Source organism: Rhinopithecus roxellana, chromosome 14 (genome assembly GCF_007565055.1).
Source record: "Rhinopithecus roxellana isolate Shanxi Qingling chromosome 14, ASM756505v1, whole genome shotgun sequence".
Taxonomy (NCBI): domain Eukaryota; kingdom Metazoa; phylum Chordata; class Mammalia; order Primates; family Cercopithecidae; genus Rhinopithecus; species Rhinopithecus roxellana.
Genome location: NC_044562.1, coordinates 133,100,881 through 133,127,148, shown reverse-complemented (window position 1 = coordinate 133,127,148; position 26,268 = coordinate 133,100,881). Strand labels below are relative to the sequence as shown.

General features: G+C 43.5%; 1 protein-coding gene and 1 long non-coding RNA gene across 5 annotated transcripts in view; one reads left to right on the top strand and one right to left on the bottom strand.

Annotated features, from left to right (window-relative positions):
• Positions 1–2,202: 2,202 nt before the first annotated feature.
• LOC115893202 lies at positions 2,203–3,901 on the bottom strand. Its single transcript, XR_004053170.1, has 2 exons — positions 3,787–3,901; positions 2,203–3,573 (listed from the first exon to the last, which is right to left on the bottom strand). It is a non-coding gene; the product is annotated as an uncharacterized LOC115893202 (long non-coding RNA).
• Positions 3,707–26,268, top strand: part of CCDC93 (coiled-coil domain containing 93) — a 94,300-nt gene continuing 71,738 nt past the window's right edge. For 3 of the 4 annotated variants that reach the window (XM_030916365.1, XM_030916364.1, XM_010362162.2), the window contains exons 1-6: positions 3,707–3,912; positions 9,239–9,352; positions 10,768–10,862; positions 16,656–16,767; positions 21,202–21,300; positions 22,046–22,102. In XM_030916365.1, coding sequence (XP_030772225.1) covers positions 3,871–3,912; positions 9,239–9,352; positions 10,768–10,862; positions 16,656–16,767; positions 21,202–21,300; positions 22,046–22,102 — 519 coding nt within the window. In that variant the 5' untranslated portion in view covers positions 3,707–3,870. Of the gene's footprint in view, positions 3,913–9,238; positions 9,353–10,767; positions 10,863–12,812; positions 12,895–16,655; positions 16,768–21,201; positions 21,301–22,045; positions 22,103–26,268 lie in introns of those variants that run through there. The other variant, XM_030916366.1, reaches the window with a different exon arrangement.

Here is a 26,268-nt window from a genome sequence, read left to right as displayed (position 1 = left end):
GTTCCAAGGCAAAAAATTCAATATTCATGCCTCTCCCTAACCCAATTAAATCAGAATTGCTAAGGGTGGAATCCAGGTGATTCCAATGTGCAGTTAAGTTTGAGAGCTACTGACGTAGAAGAAACTCAGCAATATTTGTTGGATGGATGGATGGATGGATGGATGGATGGATGGATGGATGGATGGATGGATGGTTGGATGGATGGATGGTTGGATGGATAAGCAAAAGAACATGGGGAATGAGAAATTTGGGGCTTTGGTTCCAGCACTCCCTCTATTGTGCTGTGTGACCTAGCTGTGTCACTCTACTTTACTGAACACCGATTGTTGCACTACATGTAGAAGGAATGAGAGAAGCCTGGAGACAGAATAATTGAGGCTTTATAGAAGACTTCCTCCAGAACAAAGCTAAGCCTAACAGGAAGCTCTTTACTATGTGTATTAGGCCATTCTCACATTGCTATAAAGAAATACCTGAGACTGGGTAATTTATAAAGAAGAGGTTTAATTAACTTGCAGTTCTACAGACTTTACAGAAAGCATGGCACCAGCATCTGGCTGGCCTCTGGGGAGGCTTTAGGAAGCTTAAACACTCATGGTGAAAGGTGAAAGGAGAGCAGGCACGTCACATGGTGAAAGCAGGAGCTAGAGAGAGAGGGTAAGGTGCCACACTTTTAAACAGCCAGATCTCATGATGAGTGACTCAGTATCATGAAGACAGCACCAAGGGGTTGGTGCTAAACCATTCATGAGAAATCCACCCCAATGATCCAATCACCTCTCACCAGGCCCCACCTCCAACACTGGGGATTACATTTTGACATGAGATCTGGGTGGGGCAAATATCCAAACTATATCACTGTGGTACCTCTTTACCCAGGAACTGGAAAGTATTTGTGAGGCTCCAAAGAATCTTGCAATTAGAAGAACATCACATGACTCTGTACTCGGTGTACAGAAGAAAGACAGAATGACTGATTTCTAGTCCTCAGGTATCACACTAGGGAGACACAAGCTGTGAGGGTACCTGGAGTGAAGGGAAAGGGAGAGAGATGGATTTATCTGAGAGATTCCTCACAAGCCTCCTTCTCTGCATTGGCTGTTAAAGGTCTTCAAGACTGTGAAGAGTTCCTGTCCTCAAATATGGGCTACTCAAACTTTCTTTTCTTTTTTCTTAAGAGACAGTGTCTTTCCATATTGCCCAGGCTGAAGTGCAGTGGCTATTCACGGTTGTGATCCCACTACTGATCAGCACAGAAGTTTTAACCTGCTCTGTTTCTGACCTGGGCCAGTTCACCACTCCTTAGGCAACCTGGTTCCCTGGAGGTCACTGTATTGATGCCAGACTTAGTGCAGATATCTGATTGGCATAGCTTACTAAAGCCCAGAACTCTTGAGCTCAAGCAATTTTCCTGCCTCAGCCTCCCAAGTTGCTGGGGCAACAAGCAGGTGCCACCTAGCCCTGTTCAAACTTTCTTGACTGATATCATGGCTGTTTTGCTGAGATTTTTTTTTTTTTTTAAGCATGCCCCATGCCCCTCAACTCTGTTACTGTCACCCTATACCTATTGTAACAACATAGGACAGTGTCTTTTCTTTCTTTTTTTTGAGACGGAGTTTCGCTCTTGTTGCCCAGGCTGGAGTGCAGTGGTACAATCTCAGCTCACTGCAACCTCTGCCTCCCAGGTTCAAGTGATTCTCTTGCCTCAGCCTCCCAAGTAGCTGGGATTACAGGCATGCGCCACCACGCCCGGCTAATTTTGTGTTTTTGTAGAGACAGCATTTCTCCATGTTGGTCAGGCTGGTCTCCAACTCCCAACCTCAGGTGATCCGCCCGCCTGGGCCTTTCAAAGTGCTGGGATTACAGGCATGAGCCACCACGCTTGGGAAGGACAGTTTTTTACTGAGGAAATTAGTTACTCGTCCTTATTTAAAACATTGCAGAAGTATTATAACAGGAAACTCAGGGTGTGGCCTGAGTCCTGTTATTCTCCAGGCCCTAGTCTCCAGGCTGCTATTATATACAGCTGTTTAGGCTTGCCTGCTATATGAGATCTTACTACCTGTTCCTAGGCATCAGTACCTGTCTGGTCACTCAACAGTGGCCACAAATGATTGTCACTCTCCATGCCCCAACAACCTATACCATTTCAGTGAAGGACGGTTTTGAAACTACAAAAACAACACATTTGGGAAGTTATGAGAGTAGAAATTGAGGTTTATTGGCTTTACAAAGCATAAGAGCAAGATATACCACACAGGAGGGTTCCCATCTCAATACCTTAACTTGCATATTCACATTATTCAAATTATTGGGGACCAGGGGTTGGGGATGGTGCACAGTTTTGAGTAATATTTGCTAGTTATATTTAAGAACAAAATGGCGTCCTTAGGGCACTTCCAACTACTTGTGAGCTCTGGATCCAGACAAACCGCTGGCTATCAGGATAAACTCCAGGAGGAGTACAAAAGGTGCAAAAATAAAATAAAATTAAAATAAAATAGAAAACATCACTGCATATATATATACACACACATATACATATATATACACATGTATATATACACACATACATATATATAATTTTTAGACAGGGTCTTGCTCTGTCACCCAGGCTAGAGTGCAGTGGTGTTATCATAGCTCATTGCAACCTCAACCTTCCTGGCTCAAGCAATTCTCCCACCTCAGCCTACCGGCTAGCTGGGACCACTGGCACCGGGCTAATTTTCTTATTTTTTTGTAGAGACGGAGGTCTCACTATGTTGCCCAGGTTGGTCTCCAATTCCTGGGTTCAAGTGATCCTCCTGCCTCGACCGCCAAAGTACTGGGATTACACGCATGTGTCACCGCGCCTGCCTACTCTTTTAAACATGCTAGGGATGCAAAGAAGGGAGGAAAGCAAACACAAAACCTTTTTGATCTCAAGGAGCTAAGTGTCTGACACTTCCGATCCCACACACATACACAGAGGGAAGGATCTCTTCTACAGCAAAAGTTTTCACGGAAGTCATCTCTTTCCTCACCGCTTGAAAGAAACAAAAAGCCAAGAAGCCGTTATGGAGCGGGTGTGGGGGCCTGTGACCTTTTGTCTAGTTGCCATCCTCCGGGACCGACAAGGGGTACACCAAATAAGGGACGCGGCGGCTAAAATGACGTGAACACAGGAGTCCGCTGTCTCTGAGATGTCATTCCTCCAGGAAGACCCAGAAACCGTGAATGGGGCGGGGTGGTGGGCAATATCTAAAGCGAGGTTTCCTGGGAACGCGATGCCACTGGCCAGGACGCTGGAGAGGGCAGCCGGCATGAAGAATTCCTTCTCAAGGGGTCCGTTCCTGGACTGTATATGGAGAAGTCTGTCCAAGCGTGAGTTTCTAAGGGCTAGAGCTGGGCGTGCATTCAGAATCCTCAAGTTCATCTGTACTTGGACTCTGACCCTGTAGCTAGGGAGTTTCCGAAGTCTGATTCACTGAGGAGACAGGACCCACTTGGGGCATCCGATGCCAGCGAGAAGGGAAGGGAGCCGAAATGCAAAATGTCCTCAAGATGCAGGAGGAGCACCTCTCAAGCAGCGCCTGGGAGAAAACTTCAGAGAATCGGCGCGAAGATCCAGCACAACCCCAGAAGCCGCAGCCCAGCCCACTGCTCCCCGGGCTGTTGTGGCGCAGGCGCAGTGGCGCCGCGCTCCGGCCCCCAGCGCGCATGCTCTGTCCGGCTGCGGCGCTCCCGGCCGGCGGCGGCGGCGGCGGCGGCAGCGGCGGCGGAGGAAGTTTCCGCTTTGCACTTACCCCGGTAGCAGCTCCGCGACAGGGACAGCTTCCTCCGGACGCTTGGCGGGCTTCGCTCTCGCCTTACGACAGCCCGGTCGGATCATGGGGTTGCCCAAGGGGCCGGAGGGCCAGGGTCTCCCGGAGGTAAGAACGCCTCCTCCTTCCCTGACACGTCGGGGTTCCTCCTAAGAGAGGGCCAAGCCGCGAGGCGGCTGGCTGAGCGGGCCCTGGGTACGTTAGGGGCGCCCCGCCCCCTTCCTCAGGTGTATCCACCTCGGGGAAGCGCCGACCCTCTTCTTGGAGGCGGGGAGCGGGTGTCCCTGCATGGGCAGGGAGCAGCGGGCGGGTAGGGACAAACTTAAGCTGCTCCCGGGTCTCTTGGGGCGGAGGTGGCCTTCCCAGCCCGACACCTTCCCTGACGCAGCCCCAAGCGCCGGGGGACCCTGGGCTCCCACCTTTCCCCCTGTCCGAGACAGGCTCCCCAACCACGAGCTGCAGGGCTAGCCCCGAGGGCCGAGGCTGCTGGGCGCTGGAGTCACGAGACCGCTCTCCGAGGCGGTCCGAGCTCGGGTGGTGCGAAGGGCGGTGACCTTGGGACGCCTACCACCACCCCGCAGGGTCCCGGCGGCCAGCGCCACCCGCCTTGCTGTCGGGAGGGAATGCTACCCTCCTTGAATTGACCCGGACCGGGGCGGCGAGAGGAAGTTTGGGAGACTTGCGCGCACCAGGGAGGTGTCCCGCTGGGTCATCGCGCCTGGGCGTTCAGAGTGGGACGCACTCCTGGGGTGCTGTGTGGCGGGGGACCGAGCTCTGGGCGGAAACATTGCAGCTTCTCCAGAAGAGGGCGGGGTTCTTTTCCAGAGGTGTTTGTTAAGTACTCACTTAGTGCTAGGGAGAGGGTCAGGAGTGGTTTCCGGATTTCCACGCTTGCTGGGAACACAGGGAAAGTGTATTCATTTTCTTTTGGCTGCAAATATCACTTAGCATCTCATAGGTAGTTTGCATCTGTCGTCCCTTTCGGTTGATTTTACTCAAAGGCTAGTCTAGTTTACTGGATTCTGGAGAGAAATGGAATCCACGCCGCACCGCTGCCTTTTTCCTAAGGTTCTGGAGCAGGCATTGGGCAGAGTGACTGTTTGCTTGACCTGGTGAGTCTAGTCCCTTCACTCTTACATGCCTGTGACCAATCTTCCTCCTCTGTACTCCTCCCAAATCCTCAATTCTTTCTTATCACAAGTGTCCACTAATTGAGGGATCGCTGTGTTCTGTGTCCAGAAGCTGGGAATATAGTGATGAAAGGACAGATTTGTCTGTCAGTGTGTGCTCCCAGAATGCAAGTCCATTTTGTTGTTTTAAGTAAACCTAACAAGCATAATGTTGTCAAAACCCCTGTATTAGCTAAAACCTTACATGCACGTTGCTTTGATGGGACCCAGGATAGTGAACAATAGGATTTGTACTGTGACATTTGAAGTTTTCTTTTTTGCCACTTCTTTATTGTAGACTCTCATCAAGTTTTTGCCTGGCCTTTTGTTGTTGACTCCTATGTAGCCTCCCACGTTCTACTTTAAATCCCTCCAGCCCAGTGTTCCGCAGTACTATCAGTGGAGGTCTTTCTAGGGAAAAATAAATAAATAAATAAAAAGCAACCTGCCGCTGTGCGTCCTTTGTTTAAACTTTCACTGACTGCTAGGAGGCCAGGTTTGATTCATCATTGTTTTCCAAGACCCTGACACAGTTCCGGGCAATTAAGAGGTCAGGGTGAATATAATCAAATTATTATCATACAGTTCAGAAGCTAGTAAATATAAATATGGATAGTCTGTGTTATTAGGCTGTCACTAGACCAGTTAATTCATTAAATTTGTTTTTTCTTTTTTCTGAGACAGCCTCACTCTGTCACTGAGGCTGGAGTGCAATGGCGTGAGCTCAGTTCATTGCAACCTCTGTCTCCCAGGTTCAAGCAATTCTTGTGCCTCAGCCTCCCCAGTAGCTGGGATTACAGATGTGAGCCACTGCCCGGCTCAAATTCATTCTTTTTAACCCTTTACAAAGAAAGCTAGACTGGGCCCTGCCTTCCAGCTTACAACAACTATAGGGGACGGAAGTTGAAAATTTATTGGGCTTGGTGTAAGAGCTCATTGTTGTTCATCTTTGTCAGAAATTTAGTTTTAACAACTGGATGTGTTAACCAGCCTGGTGGATTTTTATTGCTTCAAGAGAGGGTCTTTCATTCCCTGTGGATCAGGCAATGGCTCTTTTCCATTTCATTTCAGTGTTAATCTGCTAAGTGAATTTGGAGTCATACATTCCCATTTAGTGTCTTGTGCCACAATTACTTCACAAATTATATTGCAAAAGTAAACTTCTCCATTCTAGGGGTGAGTGGATGGAAGCATGGGCCCTGCATCTGTAGTGGGGTGGCCAGTGGGTGCCCATTAGATAGGTGTTGAGGCAGTGATGATCCTATTTGTTTGTTTGTTTTTTATTTTTTTGTCCTCTTCTTGTAAGTGTTTTCACAATAAATGATTGAACAAATGAAGTGTTCCTATTTTACACCCCAGAAATTTTAAGAAAGTACTTATATTATCTCATTTTCTTTTTCTGCTCTGTCTTCTTGAACTACAACTACTATTTAGCTTCTCTTCTCTTAGAGTGTTTTCACTTGTAGATGTTTCTCAGCCATCCCAGATTTTTTGCAGAAGGGGAGAGAAGGTGTGAATAATTTATATTACTTAAAATTTTTATGTCCACTAGGAACTAGTGAATGCTGATCTTCAGGATCCTTAATGGACTGGACCAGGGTCATTTCAGAGACGGATGTAGCTCAGTGATGTCGCCTCCCCCACACACTCCTACTCTATTGCAGGGGATGATCAGTCACTTTAATAATTCTGTATTAACTGTATTTTAATATGTATACTCCCTTTCCTGGCAGTTTACACATTAAAATAAACTTGTGTCCATTGTCAGGGATGTGATCACCGAAACATTTTATTAATGCATGACTAGTTTAGGTTCATTTACTTTATGTAAGCGTTAGTAGATCATTCTTTATTTAATAAGTGTGTCCTTTGAGCTTAATGCTGTTTTGGTACAGAGTAGTAAACCCAAGTATATAATATATACTCCTCTCCTTAACCAATCAGTAGTCCAGTTGGAAACACAAGCATGTACATAACACTAGATATCTCACTTAGAAGATGTTGATACTTAGTTATATGTACAGCATAGACTATAAGTAAAATAGAAATGCAGAAGAGAGTGGCCATTTCAGGATAGACTTGTGAGGGATGGCGTTGAATGGGAGCTGGAATTTGAAAGTGATTTCTCAATGGTTAGAGAATATCGTAGCCATGGCCATGTCTTGATTGTTTTCGGGGTAAAGGATGAACCTGAAAAGATAGATTGGTGGCCAAAGATCTGAATGTGAAACCAGACATCTGGAGTTTATCTTATAGGCAGTGTGTGTGGTGCATTGTTGATAAGGCCTGGGAGGGTGAGCTAAAGAGGGATAACATGAAAGCTGTGATTTAGGAAGGGGTGAACAAAACAAAGGAAGAAAGATGAAGAAGCATTTGTAGGAGTCCTGGAATGAAGTATGAATAAAAGGGAAGGGAAGATAAATGTGAGATGCATAGTAAAGGAAGACTTAACAGGCATTGTTGGGTAAGGGAGGACTCAGATGAGTGTGAGCACGTGAACCAGGGTATCTTATTGGTGTTTTATATAGAGAGATGATTTTTAATTTTCTGCAGCAATAGAAGAGAGGATAATAAATAGATCAAGGAGTATTAGAATATTTAGATGGATTTCAGTATTAGATAAAGATCTGGGGTAAAAGGAGGATATAAATTAAAAATTTTCAATCAAAGTACTGATACAGGGCCAGGTGCGATGGCTCATGCCTATAATCCCAGCACTTTGGGAGGCCGAGGCGGGCTGATCATGAGGTCAGAAGATCGAGACTGTCCTGGCTAACACGGTGAAACCTCATCTCTACTAAAAATACAAAAAAAAGAAAAAAAAATTAGCTGGGCGTGATGGCACATGTCTGTAGTTCCAGCTACTCAGGAGGCTGAGGCAGGAGAATCGCTTGAACCCAGGAGGTGGAGGTTCCCTCCCGGAACTGAGTGCGGTGAGCCGAGATCACGCCACTGCACTCCAACCGGGGGGAAAGAGCGAGACTCTGTCTCAAAAAACAAAAAACCAAAACAAAAAACAAATACAAAATACTGATGTACATATATTAGATGAATTTATTGTTTTTAAGGCAATCCTATTATGTGGCAATAATCACTCTTTAATATATCTCGGTTGGAAGCCTTTCATATATTTGTTTTCAAGTTCAAAAACAGGGAGGGATACATGTTTGAATTCCCTTCTTCGTTTCTATGCCTCTTGTCAGTAATTTCCGGATGAGTATAACGTTTTTTTGGTTGGTTGGTTGGTTTTTTGGAGACAGAGTCTTGCTCTCTTGCCAAAGCTGGAGTACAATGGCACAGTCTTGCCTTACTGCAACCCACGCCTCCTGGGTTCAAGTGATTCTCGTGCCTCAGCCTCCCGAGTAGCTGGAGTTACAGGTGTGCACTACCATGCTCAGCTAATTTTTTATATTTTTAGTAGAGGTGGGGTTTTGCCATGTTGGCCAGCTGGTCTCAAACTCCTGACCTCAAGTGATAGGCCCCCTCTTGGCCTCCTAAATTGGTGGGATTAGAAGCATTAGCCACTGTGCCCGGTGAAGTATAAAGTTTTTGAGACAGGGTCTTGCTTTGTAGCCCAGGCTGGAGTGCGGTGCTGTGATCTTGGCTCACTGCAACCTCTGACTCTTAGGTTCAAGCGATTCTTGTGCCTCAGCCTCCTGAGTAGCCGGGACTGCAGGCATGGGCTATCAAACCTGGCTAAGTTTTGTATTTTCAGTAGAGATGGCATTATTTACCATGTTGGCCAGGCTGGTCTCAAACTCCTGACCTCAAGTGATCCACCCGCCTCAGCCTCCCAAAATACTGGGATTACAGGTGTGAGCCACCACGCCGGCCCTGAGTCCTAAGTGTAAAGTTTTTTTTTAGAAAACACCATAAAACCTTGTTCCTGTGTGTAAGGAGTCATAATCTATTTGAGAAGACTGTCAGAGTAAGCCATGGGTTAGAGAAAAAGGAAGTATTGTGCTCTAACCTTCCTTTTCCCTGGATTCCTTCAGCATGTGATGAGTAGTGTATACTACCTGGGCATGTGTCTCCCTCAGCTATGAAGATTAACAGCCCATTGAGGACTGGGGCCCATTTGTGACTCCGGCAACACTGTCCACATGCTTCTGTGTGACACTTGCTGAATTTTCAGAGAATCTATTGCAGTGATGTAGCCAATGTAATCTGCTCCTTGGCAATGAGATTGTGGCATCAGGGGATATACCTAGTGTTCCTTTATTCAGGATAGCTTTTACCAGCCACACGTTTACCTTTTGTTTTAGGTGGAAACAAGAGAAGATGAAGAACAAAATGTCAAGTTGACTGAAATTCTGGAGCTCTTGGTTGCAGCTGGGTATTTCAGGGCAAGAATTAAAGGCTTGTCTCCCTTTGACAAGGTAAGGGGAAATCTTTCTAACCATTAGACTATCTTTTGTCAGAATGACATGGTTAATCATGGCAAAGAAAGGAGGAAGAGATGATGTTTTAACTTCCTCCACGTCTGTGTTTCCATTTCTTCCTAATTCAGGTTCATTATGGAAGTGTTCAAACCTCTTTTCAAAGACAGAAATGATGCATCAGTGAATACATCAGTTCCTTTTCTGTGCACAAAGCTTTAGGAAATGCAGAGAAGCAAAATTAATAGTTCCTTCTTTCAAGGAATTTAAAGTTCGTGTGGGGATTATCAGACTTATGGAAAATAAAATAATCAGAGTTAATAATGAGCTATCCCAAGTCAGTGTGCTCACAGACAGTTGTCAGATATTCTGTGGATGGTAAATGCTCTGATTTAGGACGAGAGAGCGATCACTATGTGAAGAAACCTTTTAATTCAGCAGAACCTTGAATGATGATGCACAAATCATAGTAATAGGTGTTGAGGACACAAAGAAAAAACAAAGGCACGGTTCTCAAAGAGCCCAATTTCTGTAGAGTAGGGATGTGAGACAAGTAAATCAACATGCACAGAATAAATGGCATGATGCAGAAAAGTGCCACAGTGGACTGTGCACAGAAAGGACGCATTCGAATCACACAGGGCAGGCTGTGGAAGACAGTGCTGAGTGCTCCATGGGGTCACAGTCCCGGCTGTGCATAGCAGAATCACTCTGGGTTATTTTATAATACAGAACCCATGATTCACTCATGGAAATTCTGGTTAGCTAGGTCTGGGCTTGGGTCCTGGAATCTGCATTTTTATTGGGGAACTCATACATGTCTAAAACAGCCAGGGGTAAGATTTACCGTTGTTTTTTTCTAATATCAGACTGTGTCTGAAAAGGATTTTGTTTCACAATGGGTTTTTAGTCTTATTCTCATTTGCATCTCAGAGAATTCTTAAGGGAAAAGTAGGTAGATAATCATCTCAGGTAGATAAGAAAAGTAAGATGTATGGAAACAAAATGTCAGCCTTGCTGCCCATGTGTCTGGTCTATAAAACACAGAATGAATGTCTGTCCTTTTGACTATAAAGAGGGTCTATGTACAGTATGTTCATTTAGTAATAAAAGTCAGCTCCTCAGTCATGCCAGCCACATTTCAACTACTCAGCAGCCATATGTGGCTAGTAGCTACCGTACTAGTCCTTGCAGATAACCGAATATTTCTGTCACTGCAGAAAGTTTTCTGTAACGGTGCCATTTTAGATTAATTATAGTTGATGGGGTAAGGAGGACACATTCTCTCTCTCAAGATACATAATTTTGTATGTTTACTGAGTCTGTTAGAGCTATTTATAATTCACCTACCTTTCACTTCTTTCATTCTCCCCAAACTAAAAAGAGAAAACAAATATTTTCTTTATGTCTTGCAGGTAGTAGGAGGAATGACTTGGTGTATCACCACTTGCAACTTTGATGTAGATGTTGATTTGCTCTTTCAAGAAAACTCTACGATAGGTCAAAAAATGTAAGTTTTTCTATGGAAAACCTAAAGGTGGGGAGAAGGGAAGTAACTTTTGAGTGTCCACTGTGTGCCATAAGTTGGTTGGACACTTTACATAGTTTAACTTTTATTACAATAGGTATTATCCCTGCTTTACAAATGAAACTGAGACTGAAAGAAGCCAAGGTCACACAGCTAGATCAAAGTTTGTAGTGACTACTTAGTTTATCTTTCCAAAGACAGCTAATATGGGTGGAAGTTGGTTAGGAAGAGGAAAGGAGATGCTTTCCTTCCCCATTGCCTCTGTGTAAGGCAGACCCTCACTTTGCCTTGTCTTTGAGAGAAAGCAGCATGGGCTCCTTGCTAGAGATCTCACCTGAGCATACCCTGCCCAGTCTTTTGTAGTGCACCAGCTCACCAGGGGCTTGGCCATTTCATTAAACCATTTGGGATACCTGGTTCTTCTCCCAGCCCTCCAGTGGACCTCTGTGTGACCTTCAGACAGCCACTCCTTCTGTGGGCCTCAGTTCTCTTACCCGTCAGGAGAGATTCCTGACCTCAGATATGCATGATTCTGTGACAGTCTGTTTATTCATTGCTCTGAAGTATTACCCTCTTCCAAGAGAAAACACTTCCAAAAGGAACAAAGATGTCTTATAAATAACATATGAAGCAATAATGGTGGGAAAATGAAGCAAAAGAGGGAAAAAAGTGGGGACCAAAGGCAGAGTTGGAGATAAGACTACCACAGTGATGGATCACAAAATGCTTTGTTTTCCTACAATTGGCCAAAGATTTGCCCCTGTGTTTCTGGCAGCCAAGTGGAGGCAGTATCTGTGAGTTACTGAGCATCAGGAATGTTGTAATTTACTTTATACAGCATTTTCCCCTTAAGTTTCTAATTGCCTTTTTTTTTTTTGGTTGACAAAAGAAGCATATGCCTTTAGCTGTAGCTCAGATCAGCCAGCTTTTTTTTTTTTTTTTTTTTTTTTTTTTTTTTTTTTTTTTTTTGAGACAGGGCCTCGCTCTATCACCCATGCTGGAGTGCAGTGCTGTGAACACCACTCACTGCAGCCTCGACTTCCTGGGCTCCAGTGATCCTCTTACCTCAGCCTCCTGTGTAGCTAGAGCCACAGGCATACAACACCATGCCCAGCTAATTTTTAAATTTTTTGTAGGGATGGGGTCTCACCATCTTGTCCAGGCTGGTCTTAAAACTCCTGGGCTCAAGCGATCCTCTCGCCTTGGCCTCCTGGGATTAGAGGTGTGAGCCACCGTGCCTGGCCTATGCTTCTTAATCAGGCTGTTTACTAGCATGAATTCATTGTCTTCTTGAGGATGCTCTTCTCGGAAGCTTCTATCTTTGACCTCATTGCTTCCTATACCTGTGGCACCCTTGATGTGCTGGTATTTCTTTTCATTGCATCGTCTAGTTTTGCCATTTCTTTGATTCCACATGTGCTTTCTTCCTAAATTCCCCTTGAGTTTTCCAGTGGTTGGTAGGCCCCATTTTCATTTCGATATCCTTAGGGGATATGATAGACTACCATCAGTGGCAGCATTCCATTATACTTTTAATAGATAGGGGAACACAGTATTTTTCTATGTCTTCTCAATTCGTTGTCTATATTTCTGAAATCTAAAAGACACTGAAAACTGTTTTTTCTTCTTTTGGAGTTTGGATACAAAGCTTATTTGGAAGCAAAACATGGCCTAAATTGACTGAATTTATAGCTTTATTGATCCACTTATGTGAATATTCATAAGTTTTGCTGAATAAATTTTTTTTATTATAGAGTGTGACTCTAGATTTTCCTGGGTTCTTAATAATATATAATATATACCCCTTAGGTATTCTAAGGAACTAAATCTAAAAATTTCAGAATTCTGAAACACATCTGACTCAAAGGGTTTGGATAAGGGATTGAGGATGTGTTATATTCTCTGGTAAGTGCTTGATGTGTGTTTCTTAAGTGCAGAGCCATGAACTGTAACTGTGGGCAAAGCTGGAGACGGGTTTACGTGACTAAGGACCCACCAGACAGCAGTACACCAGGTAGCTCATTCTTTATTATCTGTAGAAGACATTATAGCCACAGGGTACTGAGTCATCTAAAAATCATGTCAGTTTGGTTTTGGAATGTGTTCTGTTTGGAGTTCTCCCCCCACCATAGAGTTTCTGGTTAGGTGCAGTTTAGACTAAAACCGTCCTGTGTTTGCAGTTTTCCAGTATATCTAGTCAATTTAATGGGTGGGCTGGACATAACGTCCAAGGAGCACACTTGCCTGTTGAGGGCATGGTTGCCTCTCAGGCTGTCTTCTTTATGTGCCCCAATTGAAGCCTTGTTCCTTGTCATCCTTCTTTGCTGAGAGTTCCATAAGCTTCTATCCTCTACTTCTATCCTCTTCCGAAGCCCCATTAACAGAGGGTCCTATGGCCGGAGGTCCGTAAATGAGATTTTACATTTATAACTGAGTTCATTTCAACAACAGACATTGTATTGGGCATCTGTGTTCCAAGCACTTGCATGTGTATTTTATTATTTTACCTTCACTGCCACCTTTGAGTAGGGATTATCCCTAGTTTTATGATAGGAGTATTGGACCTGGACCGAGTTACTTGACAGAAGTTTCAGAGTTGGTGGTGGAGCTTGAATTTAGACCCAGGCTTAATTCATTCTCTTTCAAACTGTTTGCAGGGGAGAAGAAAACAGTGCACTGAACACTCTTAAAAACTAAAGGAGTCAAACTAATCACAGCTGGGCGTGTTAAAATCTTAGTCTAGGAAACCTGCCTGGTGACCTCTGTAATTGTCACTTTCTATGATTTTTAGGAAATCTGAGGGATCCACCTTGAGCCACAGGGAGAAGCTGAAAAGGAATTGTTAGATTTCTGGAAGAAGTCTTTCTTTCTTTCTTTCCCTGCCCCCAGCCTGCCTGCATTTTCTTCCATGTCCTCACCTTGGCTGCCAGGACCGCCCAGACTTGGCAGTAATTTCCGAGAGGTGGGTTTAAGAGAGTTGTTAATCCTAGGATGACCTTCTCTCTGGGCCTTTATGAACTGGGTGAGTAGGCTGGCTCTGAAGAGTGGCCAGGAAGAGCCGTGTCTGAAGGCAGGGGTTAGGCTGGATGGTGGTGTGGGACCCAGCCTCTTGTTTTTAAGCGACCATGGTTCTAGGCAATTGGGAACTCTATGCAAACCAATGTATCTGAAACCACAAGAGGGAGCTCTCCTCTTGCTGAACCAAAATGTAACTAAGGAAAGGCTGTATTGATCACATGCCCCTGTATAGATAGTTAGGACCTGCATTGAGCAAAACCAGGACTGATACTCATTTTCATTTGCTAAGCTTGGAGTTTAGGCAGCAGAACCAGTTGAACACTCATCTCTTCTTACAAGTTTCAAGGAAATTAAATAAGCTATAAAAGTCTGACGGAGATCAAAATGTAAAAAAAGCTTATCAGAGAGACAGCCTCAGATATGTTGCCAAATGGGTTTGTTGGTGCTTCACTACCAAGCTATCCCATGCGAGTCCCAAGCCGACCTGGACAACCACAGGCTTCCCCTGTAGGGCAGGCAGCACATCTTATGGCAGAAAAGATGCATGTGTCCCAAAGACAGGCTGCCCAGAAGGGAGGGGCACCAGGAGTGGCTGAGAGCTGCATGACAATTTTCTTCATCCTCTCAGGACTTTTGTTTTAAGAGACAGAGTTTCACTCTGTTGCCCAGGCTAGAGTGCTGTGGCATGATCATAGCTCTCTGCACCCTCAAACTCCTAGGCTCAAGTGATCTTCCTGCCTCAGCCTTTTGAGTAGCAGGGACTGTAGGAATGCACCATTATGCCTAGCTAATTTTTAAATTTTTTTATGCAGACAAGGTCTCACTATGTTGCCCAGGCTGGTCTCAAACTCCTGGCCTCAAGTGACCTTCTGCCTTGGCCTTCCAAAACACTAGGATTACATGCATGAGCTACCATGCCCGGCCCCTCTGAGGACTTTTGAATAAATCCCTCCTCACCCCTGCTTCTGTTGGGGAGGAAGGGTGAGGGGAAGAGGCAGCAAATATTCTCCTATATGCTTCCCTTCTAGGAGGTAGATACTCCCTCTCTTCTATGAATGTGTGCAGTGAGGGATTAATCTTCCCCCTTCCATATTTTTTTCTGTTAACACATTGGACCTGACATTTGGTCTTATGATCAGTGGGGTGTTACCGTTGTCCTCAGCAGTTTTAACCTTGGTCCCAGCTTGTGAAGCTATTTTCCAGATACCGGACACTGTTTCTTACATGTTCTTAGTGACCATTCCCTGGGGGACTGCTTCACTTTAGCTCCTAGGTCACCTAGTTACTGTTAATACTAGGACTGAGGGATGAAACCTACTAAGTGAACCACAGATAAGACAGTAATAACTCTCACCCAACCCTGAGTCAGATGTTCATCTTGAGGGTATCTGTCTCCTGGGAAGGATTATTGAACTGTAGAAAGATAAAGGTGGACAAGACTTCTTTGAACAAGAAACACTTTTGGGAGACCCAAAACTTGTTGGATTTGAAGCACCTAGTAAGTTCTAAGTGACCCTTGTTTACCTGGACCTTTGTCTATTACAGCCTAGTGCTATACTTGTTTATAAGGCCACAGTAGCTGCTGTGACTGGCTAAGATTTTTTTTTAAAGGATCTTGTGTGGCAATATAACCTATTCATGTAGGCTGATCCAGAAGCTCCTATTTCTCCAAATGGCCACAAGACCATGCCTGGTGACTGCTTCTCAGTGTTCCCAGGCTACATACCATGGCTTTGGGGTCAGGCACACCACTGAATAGTATCTTTTTTCTCCCCTTGAGTCCGATCCAATTAAGATAGTATAAGAAACAGGAATCACATAGCTAGAGATGAAATGCCTACTGATGAAAGAAGGAGATTTCAAGCTGCAATAAAACAGACTTGCATACAAATCCCTCCACCACTGCTGCCATAAACTGTCCTGCCCCAGCTCAGACTGAGCTGAGAAACCTCCCTAGCAGGAGAGGATGCTTACCTCCTGACCTGCAGAGAAGAAAACTCTGAGGCCCCAGGAAGCCTGGTTCCTCTCTTCTCAGTCCCACCTTGTGGTCTTCTATAGGAGGAAGACTGAGGCGAGGTGTTGGAGAAAGGTCAGTGTCCCTCATGAGATGCAGAAAATCTCTCTTCTGTATGGAAATAAGAGTGAGGATATACAGTTCCCTCAACTCTAAGATTTATTTTAGAGTATCAAAAAATTAAAGGCTACTATTTATTTTAAAAATATTTTTGTACCAGAGAACTCCAAATCTCTTTTGGAAATGGGGCTCCATGTTTCATGTTAATATTCTGGGTACCTAGTGTAAGGTCTGGTAATTATTGCCTGAATGATATTTAGAATATTTTTTTCAAACTTTTAGAAAGAGTAGATCAGTAAAATGAAATGTATAAAGAATACGGGTCACTAATAACTTTTTATCTTACTACACAAGGATGTTAAAAAATAGAAACTACTACCTCTAACTGAGGCGTAGTTTACAAAATATTTCGTAAAATATTTTGCATCAAAATAGTAGGAAGAAAAACATGATAGAATAAAGGATGAAGGCAGTTTTGTGGCCACACACACACACGCACATACACACCACTAAATTGTGCTTATTTTTCTCATTTTGCAGTCATCTAAGAGAAACTTATCATGGTCTGGACTAGCCTGGCATGGAGAAGTCCCAGATCCTTCTGTGATGCTGCCCAGACTTTAGAGATGCTATAAAGGCTACTTAGTGTGCCTCACTCTTTGCTTGTTGCTTTTTCTGAACAGAGCTCTATCAGAAAAAATTGTCTCGGTCCTGCCAAGGATGAAATGCCCACACCAGTTGGAGCCCCACCAGATCCAGGGGATGGATTTTATTCACATATTTCCGGTTGTTCAGGTGAGAGCTTCTGAGTGGTTTCTTGTTCTCTTAACATCAGAATTCCTGTAATGGGTCTGGCTTGTCCTGTAATTGGTCTGTCTATCCTGGATCCTGAATGTAATGGGTGTGGTAATGATTTGGTACAGCAGAACATGGTGGTGTTCCTTGTCGTCATCTTCAGAAGATTGCCAGTCCCGTATATACCCTAGTTTCATGCTGTCACCTGATAAGATCTTTGAATGTTCTCATCTGACTTTGCATTGCCTTTTTGGTAAAGACAGAACCCTATAGCCTGGTATGCTCTGTTCCCTTTTGACCTATTCAGCTTGATTTCATTCCTTGATTTTTGTTCTTTTTGTTCTGTCACTCTCTGACATTCATTCCAATTTCCCCAGGTTTATTATGCTTCCACCTGTCACAGTGCGTTTGCATTGCTGGTTCCTTGGGCTGGAATGCTCTTCCATTCTCTCCTTACCTGTTTAATTCATATGGCTTGCTTCAACCCTTCAGATCTCAGTTCCACCAAACCTCTTCAAGAAAGCCTTCCCTCATCCCTTAATCCACAGCATGTTCCTTTGTGGTATGCACTCCTATGGCTACATTCCCTTCCTTCCCCAGAATCTTCCTTACTGCAGTTTATAATCATGTAGATCCCTGTGTGTGATTGTTTATCTGCTTCTCTCATTAGACTCTAAGCTGCATGAGAGCAAGTCTGTATGGCTGTCTTGCGTATTGTTTTGTTTCCAGTACCTACCAGAATGTCTTACAGTTTATAGATACTCAGTTCGTATGGGTAAATGCCTAAAGGGGAGACTTCTCTTTGCCTCCAGCTATTTCCCAAACCCCTATGATTAAGTGGCTCATGCCATACAGCTCCCAACAGCTGGCCCTCCGTAGTCACAGTTGCACATTTCTAAATTCAATGAACCATGCATCAAAAATGGTTGGGGGTGTTGGGGGGAAGCGATAAAAACAACAATACAACCATAGAAAGTAATACAAATTTAGCAAGCTAGAAAAAAGTACAAATTTAAAAATACAGTATCACAACTATTTACCTAACATTTGCATTGTATTAGGTATTATAAACTAGAGATGTTTTAAACTATGGGGGAGAATGTGTTTAGTTTGTATGTGAATACTGGGCCATTTTATATCAGGGACTTGAACACCTGTGGATTAGTATCTAGAGGGTCCTGGAACCCATCTGCCACAGATTCCCTGGGACAACTACGTTCTATGCAGTTCTTCTCTGCGGGTTTCCCCACTAGGCATCTTAGAAAGAGGAGGAGCAAAGGGACTCAGGTGTGTTGCCCGCTGTGTGAACACTACTTCCCATCTGACCCCAATAGAGTTCTTTGAAGCATTTATTTTAATCCCTTACATTTGAGGAAAGTGAGAAATGTAATTTCCTTACATTTGGGAAAAGTGAGATGGAGAGAAGGTGATTGATTTGCTTAAGGGCAGAGAGCTAGTGAGTGGACAAGCAAAGGTTCCAGTCTCAACTCTGTCTCCAAGCCTGTGCTGTTTCCACTCCACCCTTCATGCAGCCTCTGCGAAGGAAGCTATACAGCCCTAGAAGCTACAAGTTTGCAGTTCTGTGTTAAGATTATGAAATATAGGGGTCAAGACCCTGGAGACCTCCTGGGTTCAAATCTGCCACTTTCTAGCTGTGTGACCTTGGGTAAATAACTTTCTCTCTGTTAAATTGAAATAAATAACAGCACCTACCTGATAGGATGAGAATTAAATTAGTTGTATGTCTACAGCACTTAGATGAAAGACTGAGCATTTTAGCAAGTGCTCTGTAAGTGTTATCTAGTTTCTGCTGTTGTTAGGTGTTGAATCTTCCCCTCCGCTGGACTTCAAGTTGAATGCCATGACATTTGTAAATTTGAAGCCAAGACTTTACCTTAAAATTGATTTGTGTGTTTGTTAGCCCTTTCTGTCTTTCTGATACAAGGGGACACTACCTGATCATTTTTATGAAAATAGGAAGTTGGGGCCTGTGTTGATTGTTATTGAAACCTCCAACATCATCAAACTGTGAGGTTGTTACTTTTCCCCCAACATATGGATCTTTAGAGATTAGACCTTTTTTAACCCTACGCTAGGACTTTGGAGGCAAAAAATCTGGTCAGGCTGTGAGAAGAATGGGAAGTGATCTGCAGTCAGCTGGGTGTTTTGAAGGTCTAAATGTTCTCCATTGTGAGTGGAATGCTAGAGGGTTTGTCAGGATGGGAGGGCCCAGGCTAGTGGTTATGATTTCTTAATTTCATGGACCTGTAAAATTTTAATGCAAAAATGGAGGTTGGCCTAGGGTTGCCACCTATAGTTTGCCAGCCAAGGACACTTTAAAAAATAACTACAATCTTGCTTTATCATTTCATAAAATAATGGCCATTTAATTCTCAAACTCAGAAAAAAGCAAGCCTTCAAATTAAATGCATTTACCAATGATGAAACCTACCATATGCCTGTAGCTTTTGCCTGTTTTTTGTTTGTCTGTTTGCCCCCCGTGGGCACCAGTGAAAGAATAATCATAGGCCAGCAGTTGTAAGCCGTTGACCTACTTCTCTTATGTGGTTCTAGAAGCCCATCACCCGTGTTCACACCATTTTAGCAAAGCTGTAGTAACACTCTCTGGGTGCCAGCCAAGAAAAAAACAGATCTAATTTCTGGCCCCTGGTGGTTCTAGATCACATCTTTTTCTCTTGGGTCGGACATGTGACTCCTGTGAAGGTCGATATTTTTCTTGAGTGCAAGGGAACCTGTGGCAGAGATAGGCTGTCCAAGAGTTTCCTTCTATAGCCTTTCATGCTGGAAACTCCAAAACATCTGTCAGGACTCAACAAGCTTTCCCTTCCTAATGGGATCATGCTCTCCAGGATCCAGCCAAGCGGTAACTCAGGGTAGATCTGGGATTAGTGGAAGCAGCTCTGAAAGGGAAGCAGATGTGAAAAGCCAGAAACTGTGTCTCCCAATTCAAAAGAAAGCAGAGCTAAATTGAGTTGAGCAATGAGTCAGCTGCCTTAGTTGGCTCTTAGTTGTCCTGGGCCACTTAGTTGTACTGGGATGGGTACAGGTGAGGGGCTACAATCGTTCTGAGTGCTCTCTGATCTTCTCTCTCTGCTTCTGGATTTTAGTCTTTGTCTGAGGTCACTGTTTGGGGGTGAAGTGGTAGAAATATGTGGATGATACTAACAGCAAGGAATATTCCTCATAGAGTTATTTGCTCTGTTCTGAGCAGCTGTTTCCTAAACATGTGCTTACTTGACTTGGCTGCGCTTTTTGGACAAGCATCTCTTCCCATCCCTGCGGGAGCATCGTACAGCACCATGTTATGTGCCATGTGCCTGCTTTCCTAGGTAGCTGACCCTCACCAAGTGTGATACGCTGTTGGCAAAACACAGCTGCTGTCCAAAAACTGCTTTTGAGATGTAGTAGCTCTCTCTGGAGAGGGAGTGGCAGCACCCCCTCTGTGATGTTCATCAGTAATAAAGGGAATGAATGAAGAACTGGGGAGGAGAAGCAAAGGCTCTTTTTACACTTTACACCTTTACCCTCAGAGTGGCTGGATCTTCTGCAGGTTTTAGTGGGGTGGTGTTTTAATGATAATAACTGGAGTTTTCAGTTAGAAGAAGTGAAGAACAGCTGTTTCTGGATATCAGCCTAACAAAGCTGGGAAACATTTCATAAAACCATTTGTCCAGTCTTCGCTGTAGAATAGTCTCTTGAATTGTGACTCCCAGCTTTGCAGCTTGCTAGCTGTGGATCCATGAGTAAGTTATATAGTCTCCTGGCACTTCAGGTTCTGTGAAACTCAGCCAGTACTATCCAAAGTTGTGAGGAGTAAGAGAGAATGTTTTGAACCTCAGGATAAACCAGTGCCTTCAGCTGTGTACTCAGTATGCACCATTCTCGAATCTTGAGTATTTTGGACAATTTTTCATCTGTCAAATGGGGAGTTTCACTAGCATTCTCTGTGGTTCTCTCCCTTTCCCTGGTCTGTGGGGTAAGGAGCATAAGAAAAAGATTTATATGAAGATCTGCCAGTAGGACCAGGAAGTTGGGAGATCGCTCTGTTTGTTTTGTGCTTCAGATATTTACAAATCACTCTACCACTTGTGATTTCATTTACTCCTATGTTAGCTCTGTGAGGTGAAGGGAACTGATATACTTTTACAGAAAGGAAAACTGAGGCTCGAGGATATGAAGTAAGGCTTTGAAGCTCCTGTATGGCTACTCAGTACTAGGTCCCATTGGATCTTAACATCTCAGATGCCCAGCTGGTTGCTTTTCCCATAGGACAGCATGTGTTGATAGTTTCTTATCACCTGGTCAGTTCAGCTATGCTGGTTTGAGTTCATGAGTTGTGCCATGTCTGAACTGGCCTTCACCGCAGTGGGATTTTGTCCTTAGCAACTCATATCTTTTCACTTTCTTCCCCAGTGGCTGGTGAAACGAGCTATAGAAACGAAAGAAGAGATGGGTGACTATATCCGCTCCTACTCTGTGTCCCAGTTCCAGAAGACTTACAGTCTCCCTGAGGTTAGTATTGTGATTTTCTTGTCCCGCTGAGAACCAGAGTGCACACTTAGAGACTCCCCACCGAGGAGCAAAGTAAGCTCAGGCGCTCCTACATTCCCACCCCCTACTTGACATCATTAGTGCCTCTTTACATAGCCACTGAGTGCAAAGCTCTATAATTTTGTCATTTTCTCTGAATTTTAGTGTTTGATCTAGGGCTTTTATTAATTTATAAGAGCAGTCGTTGATTTTTGTATTAAGTTTTTTAGGAGGCTGCTTGCCCAGAACATCCCTATATTAACAATTTAATAATAATAATAATAACAACAATCATAGCTAATAGCCATCATGTATTTACTACATGCCAGTCTCAGCACATCTTATGGCTTTTATTCTTTAATCCCTACTGCCCCCTGAGATAGGTGTTTTTATCCCTGTTTTACAGACAGAGAAACTGAGGCGTAGAGGTTAAGTAACTTACCTGAGGTTTCAATACTTAAGAGGATATGAAATGAGAACTCTTGTCTTAAGCACTACTCCTTATGACCCCCTTTTTCTTACTGGCTGTGTAGGGATCTATGTTGGAGCTATCTGCAGGGCTCCTAGCCTTTTCCCATGGAGAATATATTTCAATTTGTTAGAAAATTGGGACTTCTTCAGGCAAAGTAATGATGAGAAATCAATTTATAAGGCAGATTTCTGAGTGGTCCACTTGAGTTTTAATTTTCCCATGGGATTTGTTTAATCTCTCTGTTTTGTCTTGTAGGATGATGACTTCATAAAGAGAAAAGAAAAGGCCATCAAGACAGTTGTGGACCTCTCAGTAAGTTCCCTGGCTGTGTTCTTTCGTCAGAGCCCTGCGTAGCCTCAGATAGCCCTTTGATTTAAATCACAAAAGTGCTGCTTCTGAGGTTTCCCTCTGCAGGGATCGCTTAGGAGCTAGACTTAGATGGCTGTGTGAGGGAAGCCCTGCCTGCTTCACTGCTCAGGGCCAGGGCCAGGACAGCAGTATGCACAGGTAGAACCTGCCACACTACTGCTCTCTCTCCTCACTTCCAATTTTAAGGAAGAAATAGCCAAACACAGAGCCCTTCCTAGTTTATCCCAGTGGCAGGTGTAAACTTTGAGTAGCTCTGAAGAGCAGATGATGAATGGGGATGATAACTTGAGGTTTCTGTCCCCCACACCCATGATGACTTTGCATAGACAGAGTAGCCTCTGAGCTGTGTGCGGGAAGCTCTGGGATGGCCTTTGTCCCCATTCACAGTACATCTTAATCACAGTGAGTCTGCACATGTGTCCCCACTTCCCCAGCATGAGGGTTAGTGGAGCCTTTGACCCTTTACAAAACACTCTGGGCCAGAGCTGTGGAACCTTGTCAGCTGCACCCTCCACCCCCAATCTTCCTACCTGAGCTGAGGGGAATGAAGCCTAGGTGCCTGTGTACACAGTCTCTCTCTTCTGAAAATAATGTATCATGTTGTTTTGTGTGCTTTTTACTTCATTTAAATTATATCATACATCTAGTTGGTTTTCATAGTTGCATAGATTCTTATATTAATATGCCACCCAAATGAAATAGCAGATATACTTCTTATGCAGATGGCATGGGTTACATACCTTGTGTCATTGTGAAGATTGACATTGTCTGGTGTTTGTGGCTTTGTGAACTGGCCACAGAGTCTTTCCAGAAAAAGAATTGCAAGCCGGCTTATCTTAAAAATAAATGTGTGGTCTACCAAGGTGATTAGTCTGAAAAGAACAATTGTTTGGTAGTGAAAGATATGAAAATCTCCTATGAAACAATAAATCTTGATCACTTTATGATTGTAATTTCTTTTTTTCTCAATTCCATTTTGGAAATGGAAGGGTTGGAAAATTTTTAAGAAGGTGACACTCAAAAGCCAGATACTGTTTTCAGATTTGGTGGCAGTATTAAACAATAATAAGAAAAAATGATATGACCTCAGAGTAATTTTCTTTCCTGGTTGTGAAATAGGTGTTCAGTTTACAGCATCCTCAGAAGTTTTTAAAAAGATTGATAGATGTAGGGGAATTAAATTAAGGTTGGTTTTCACCTTAATTTCACAACACAGAAGCAACCACTTTTAATTTTTGGACATATTTCTTTTTTTAAACTGAATTGGAATCATACTTTAAAGATAATTTTGTGGTTTTTTCACTTACCAATGTAGGGCCTTTTGTATGCTGTTAAAGATTCCTGTTGGCCGGGCACAGTGGCTCATGCCTGTAATCCTAGCACTTTGGAAGGCTGAGATGGGTGAATCACGAGGTCAGGAGTTCAAGACTAGCCTGGCCAACATGGTGAAACCCCATCTCTACTAAAAGTACAAAAATTAGCCGGGTGTGGTGTTGTACACCTGTGATCCCAGCTACTTGGGAGGCTGAGGCAGGAGAATCGCTTGAACCCAGAAGGCAGAGGTTGCAGTGAATCAAGATCATGCCATTGCACTCCAGACTGGGTGACAGAGCAAAACGTTGCAGTGAATCAAGATCATGCCATTGCACTCCAGACTGGGTGACAGAGCAAAACTCCATCTCAAAAAAAAAAAAGATTCTTGCTAATGACATTTCTCATGACAAACAGTAACCAAGTAGTTCGATATGATAATTGCTTTCCCCTGTTTTAAATGTTACTTCGATATGATAATTGTTTTCCCCTGTTTTAAATGTTACTTCGTCTCAGGAATGATAGGAAAACCAGGTGATAATCATGTTACCTCTGAGGCAGGAAATTGCTAGGCTAGCAGTAGGAGAGAAGGGGAAATTTTCTTTTCCCTATAAACTCTGTACTATTTGAATTTTATTCTAAGTGTGCATTACTTACTCAAAACAGTGCATATTAAGGGTTTTTTTTTTTAAATTTTTTTGTAACAAAAGCCATATTCAAACGTTAAAAATTTTTAATGCTTCATCGAATATCTTCATGTGTAAATCTCACTCTGAGCCCTGGGTAGAGAATGAGACAATGGTATAGTTTTCGGCCACAGAGCAAAGGCCAACATAGCTGTCAATCATCCTAGTAATGAAACTGGGCCTGGCATCTCTATGCCCATAGATTAGTTAAAGCCCCTAGAGGCACATTATTTTTTCTTCTCATTTTTAATGGAGTTTTTTGTTTGTTTGTTTTTAATCCACTTCTGGTTGGTAATGTGATTGCAGAGAATTAGGGCATATGTGATAATGACAAATATTTACATAGTGCACAAACATTGTTCTGAGTCCTCACAACAGTCCCATGAAGTAGTAGTTTGTTCTTGTTGCTTTTTAACAAATGAGGAAACTGAAACACAGGTAGGTTATATATAAGTTGCCCAATGTCACAATGGTGATGGTAGAGGCAGGACTCAAACCCAGTCTTTGTAACTGTGCTCCTGTGAGCCTCTAGATAAAATGCCGTTTGCAGCTGATGAGAAAATAGTATCAGAATAAAGGAAAATGAGCCCAGCCTGGTGGCTCATGCCCGTAATCCTAGCACTTTGAGAGGCCGAGGTGGGCAGATCGCTTGAGCCCAGGAGTTCGAGACCAGCCTGACCAATATGGTGAAACCCCATCTCTACAAAAAATACTAAAATTAGCCAGGCATGGTGGCATGTACCTGTAGTCTCAGCTCCTCAGGAGGCTGAGGTGGGAAGATCACCTGAGCCTGGGGAGGTTGAGGCTGCAGTGAGCTGTGATTGTGCCACTGTACTCCACCCTGGGTGGCAGAGTGAGACCCTGTCTCAAAAAAATAAATAAAAATAAAGGGAAATAGAAAAAAATTGTGATTCCCTGGTTATAATTTGTATTGTTTAGTTTATTTCCTTTTTTTGTGAGTGAACTTAATCTTCAGTTGATCGGCAATTTTCAGCAGGAATGATAAAGAGTCTTCATGGATGGCTAAAGCTCGCCTTTGGGTTTTCCTTTTCTCATCTACTGAAAACACCCCTCACTTCCAGGAACTGTCTGCGTAGGTTTCTTAGCTGAGCTCCATCACCATTAACTTTCCTCCCTCTCTTCTGCCACTTCTGCAAGCCCTTCCTTAACTGACTTGAAATGAGAGCCCCAAAAGCTCGCAGAGACTCTAGGGCTGTGGTGCATATCCCTCACCTATTCTTGTGAGTCAGTACAAAAAATTAAATAGCTAAAATTTTATTTATTGTTATGCTCCTCAAGAAAGATCCCTCCTTTAATAAAGGCAAGGAAATCCTTAATTTTAAGTCATGAATGGAAAATTAAGGAATGAAATAAGGTCAGACACATAGATGGCTAGTTTTTAGACCCAGCCTTTTATAAAATAGGTGTGGAGCTGCTGTGTATTTATTAAGTTCCTACCATGTGCCTGGCATCTCAATAGGCATTTAACAAGCATTAGCTCCTTTATCCCTCATTAACACTCAAGGAGTTATATATTATTATTTCCATTTTACAAATCAGGAAATTGAAGCTCAGCAAAGTTAATAAATTCCCTCTGTAGCTTCAAAGCTAGGAAGAGGGAGGCAGATTTTGATATGATACCTGACTCTAGCAAAGCAGGTGTCGGCACTCCTCCACTTTTCTGGCTTTTCACCTGGTCTCTGCTTTCCCACATATTCCTGGCACCAATTTTGCAGTACTATTGCTGACTCACTTCAGGGCTCTGGAATATTACTTACATGGGTCCGAGAGACTCAAATGCATGCAGAGTGGTTGGGTCCTCTCCCACCATCTCTTCAGTCCCTTATGGGAACATTGACTGTGACTTCTCATTTGAAGACCCTTTGCCCAGCCAAAGAATAGATGTCAGGTGGAGGCTGTCCTGTTGTTATCCTTTTGGTCAGCATGATGCCTTTATGTCTTAACTTACAGGCTTTTACTTATTCTTGCTTAGACATAGCATAAAAGTATTTAAATATTAACTCTTTAGCTTATTGTCTTTAGCCATCCTTAGGAGACTGTTTGAATTTTTTGCATTCATCCTTGATTATATAGCCCATTCATTTTTTTGGT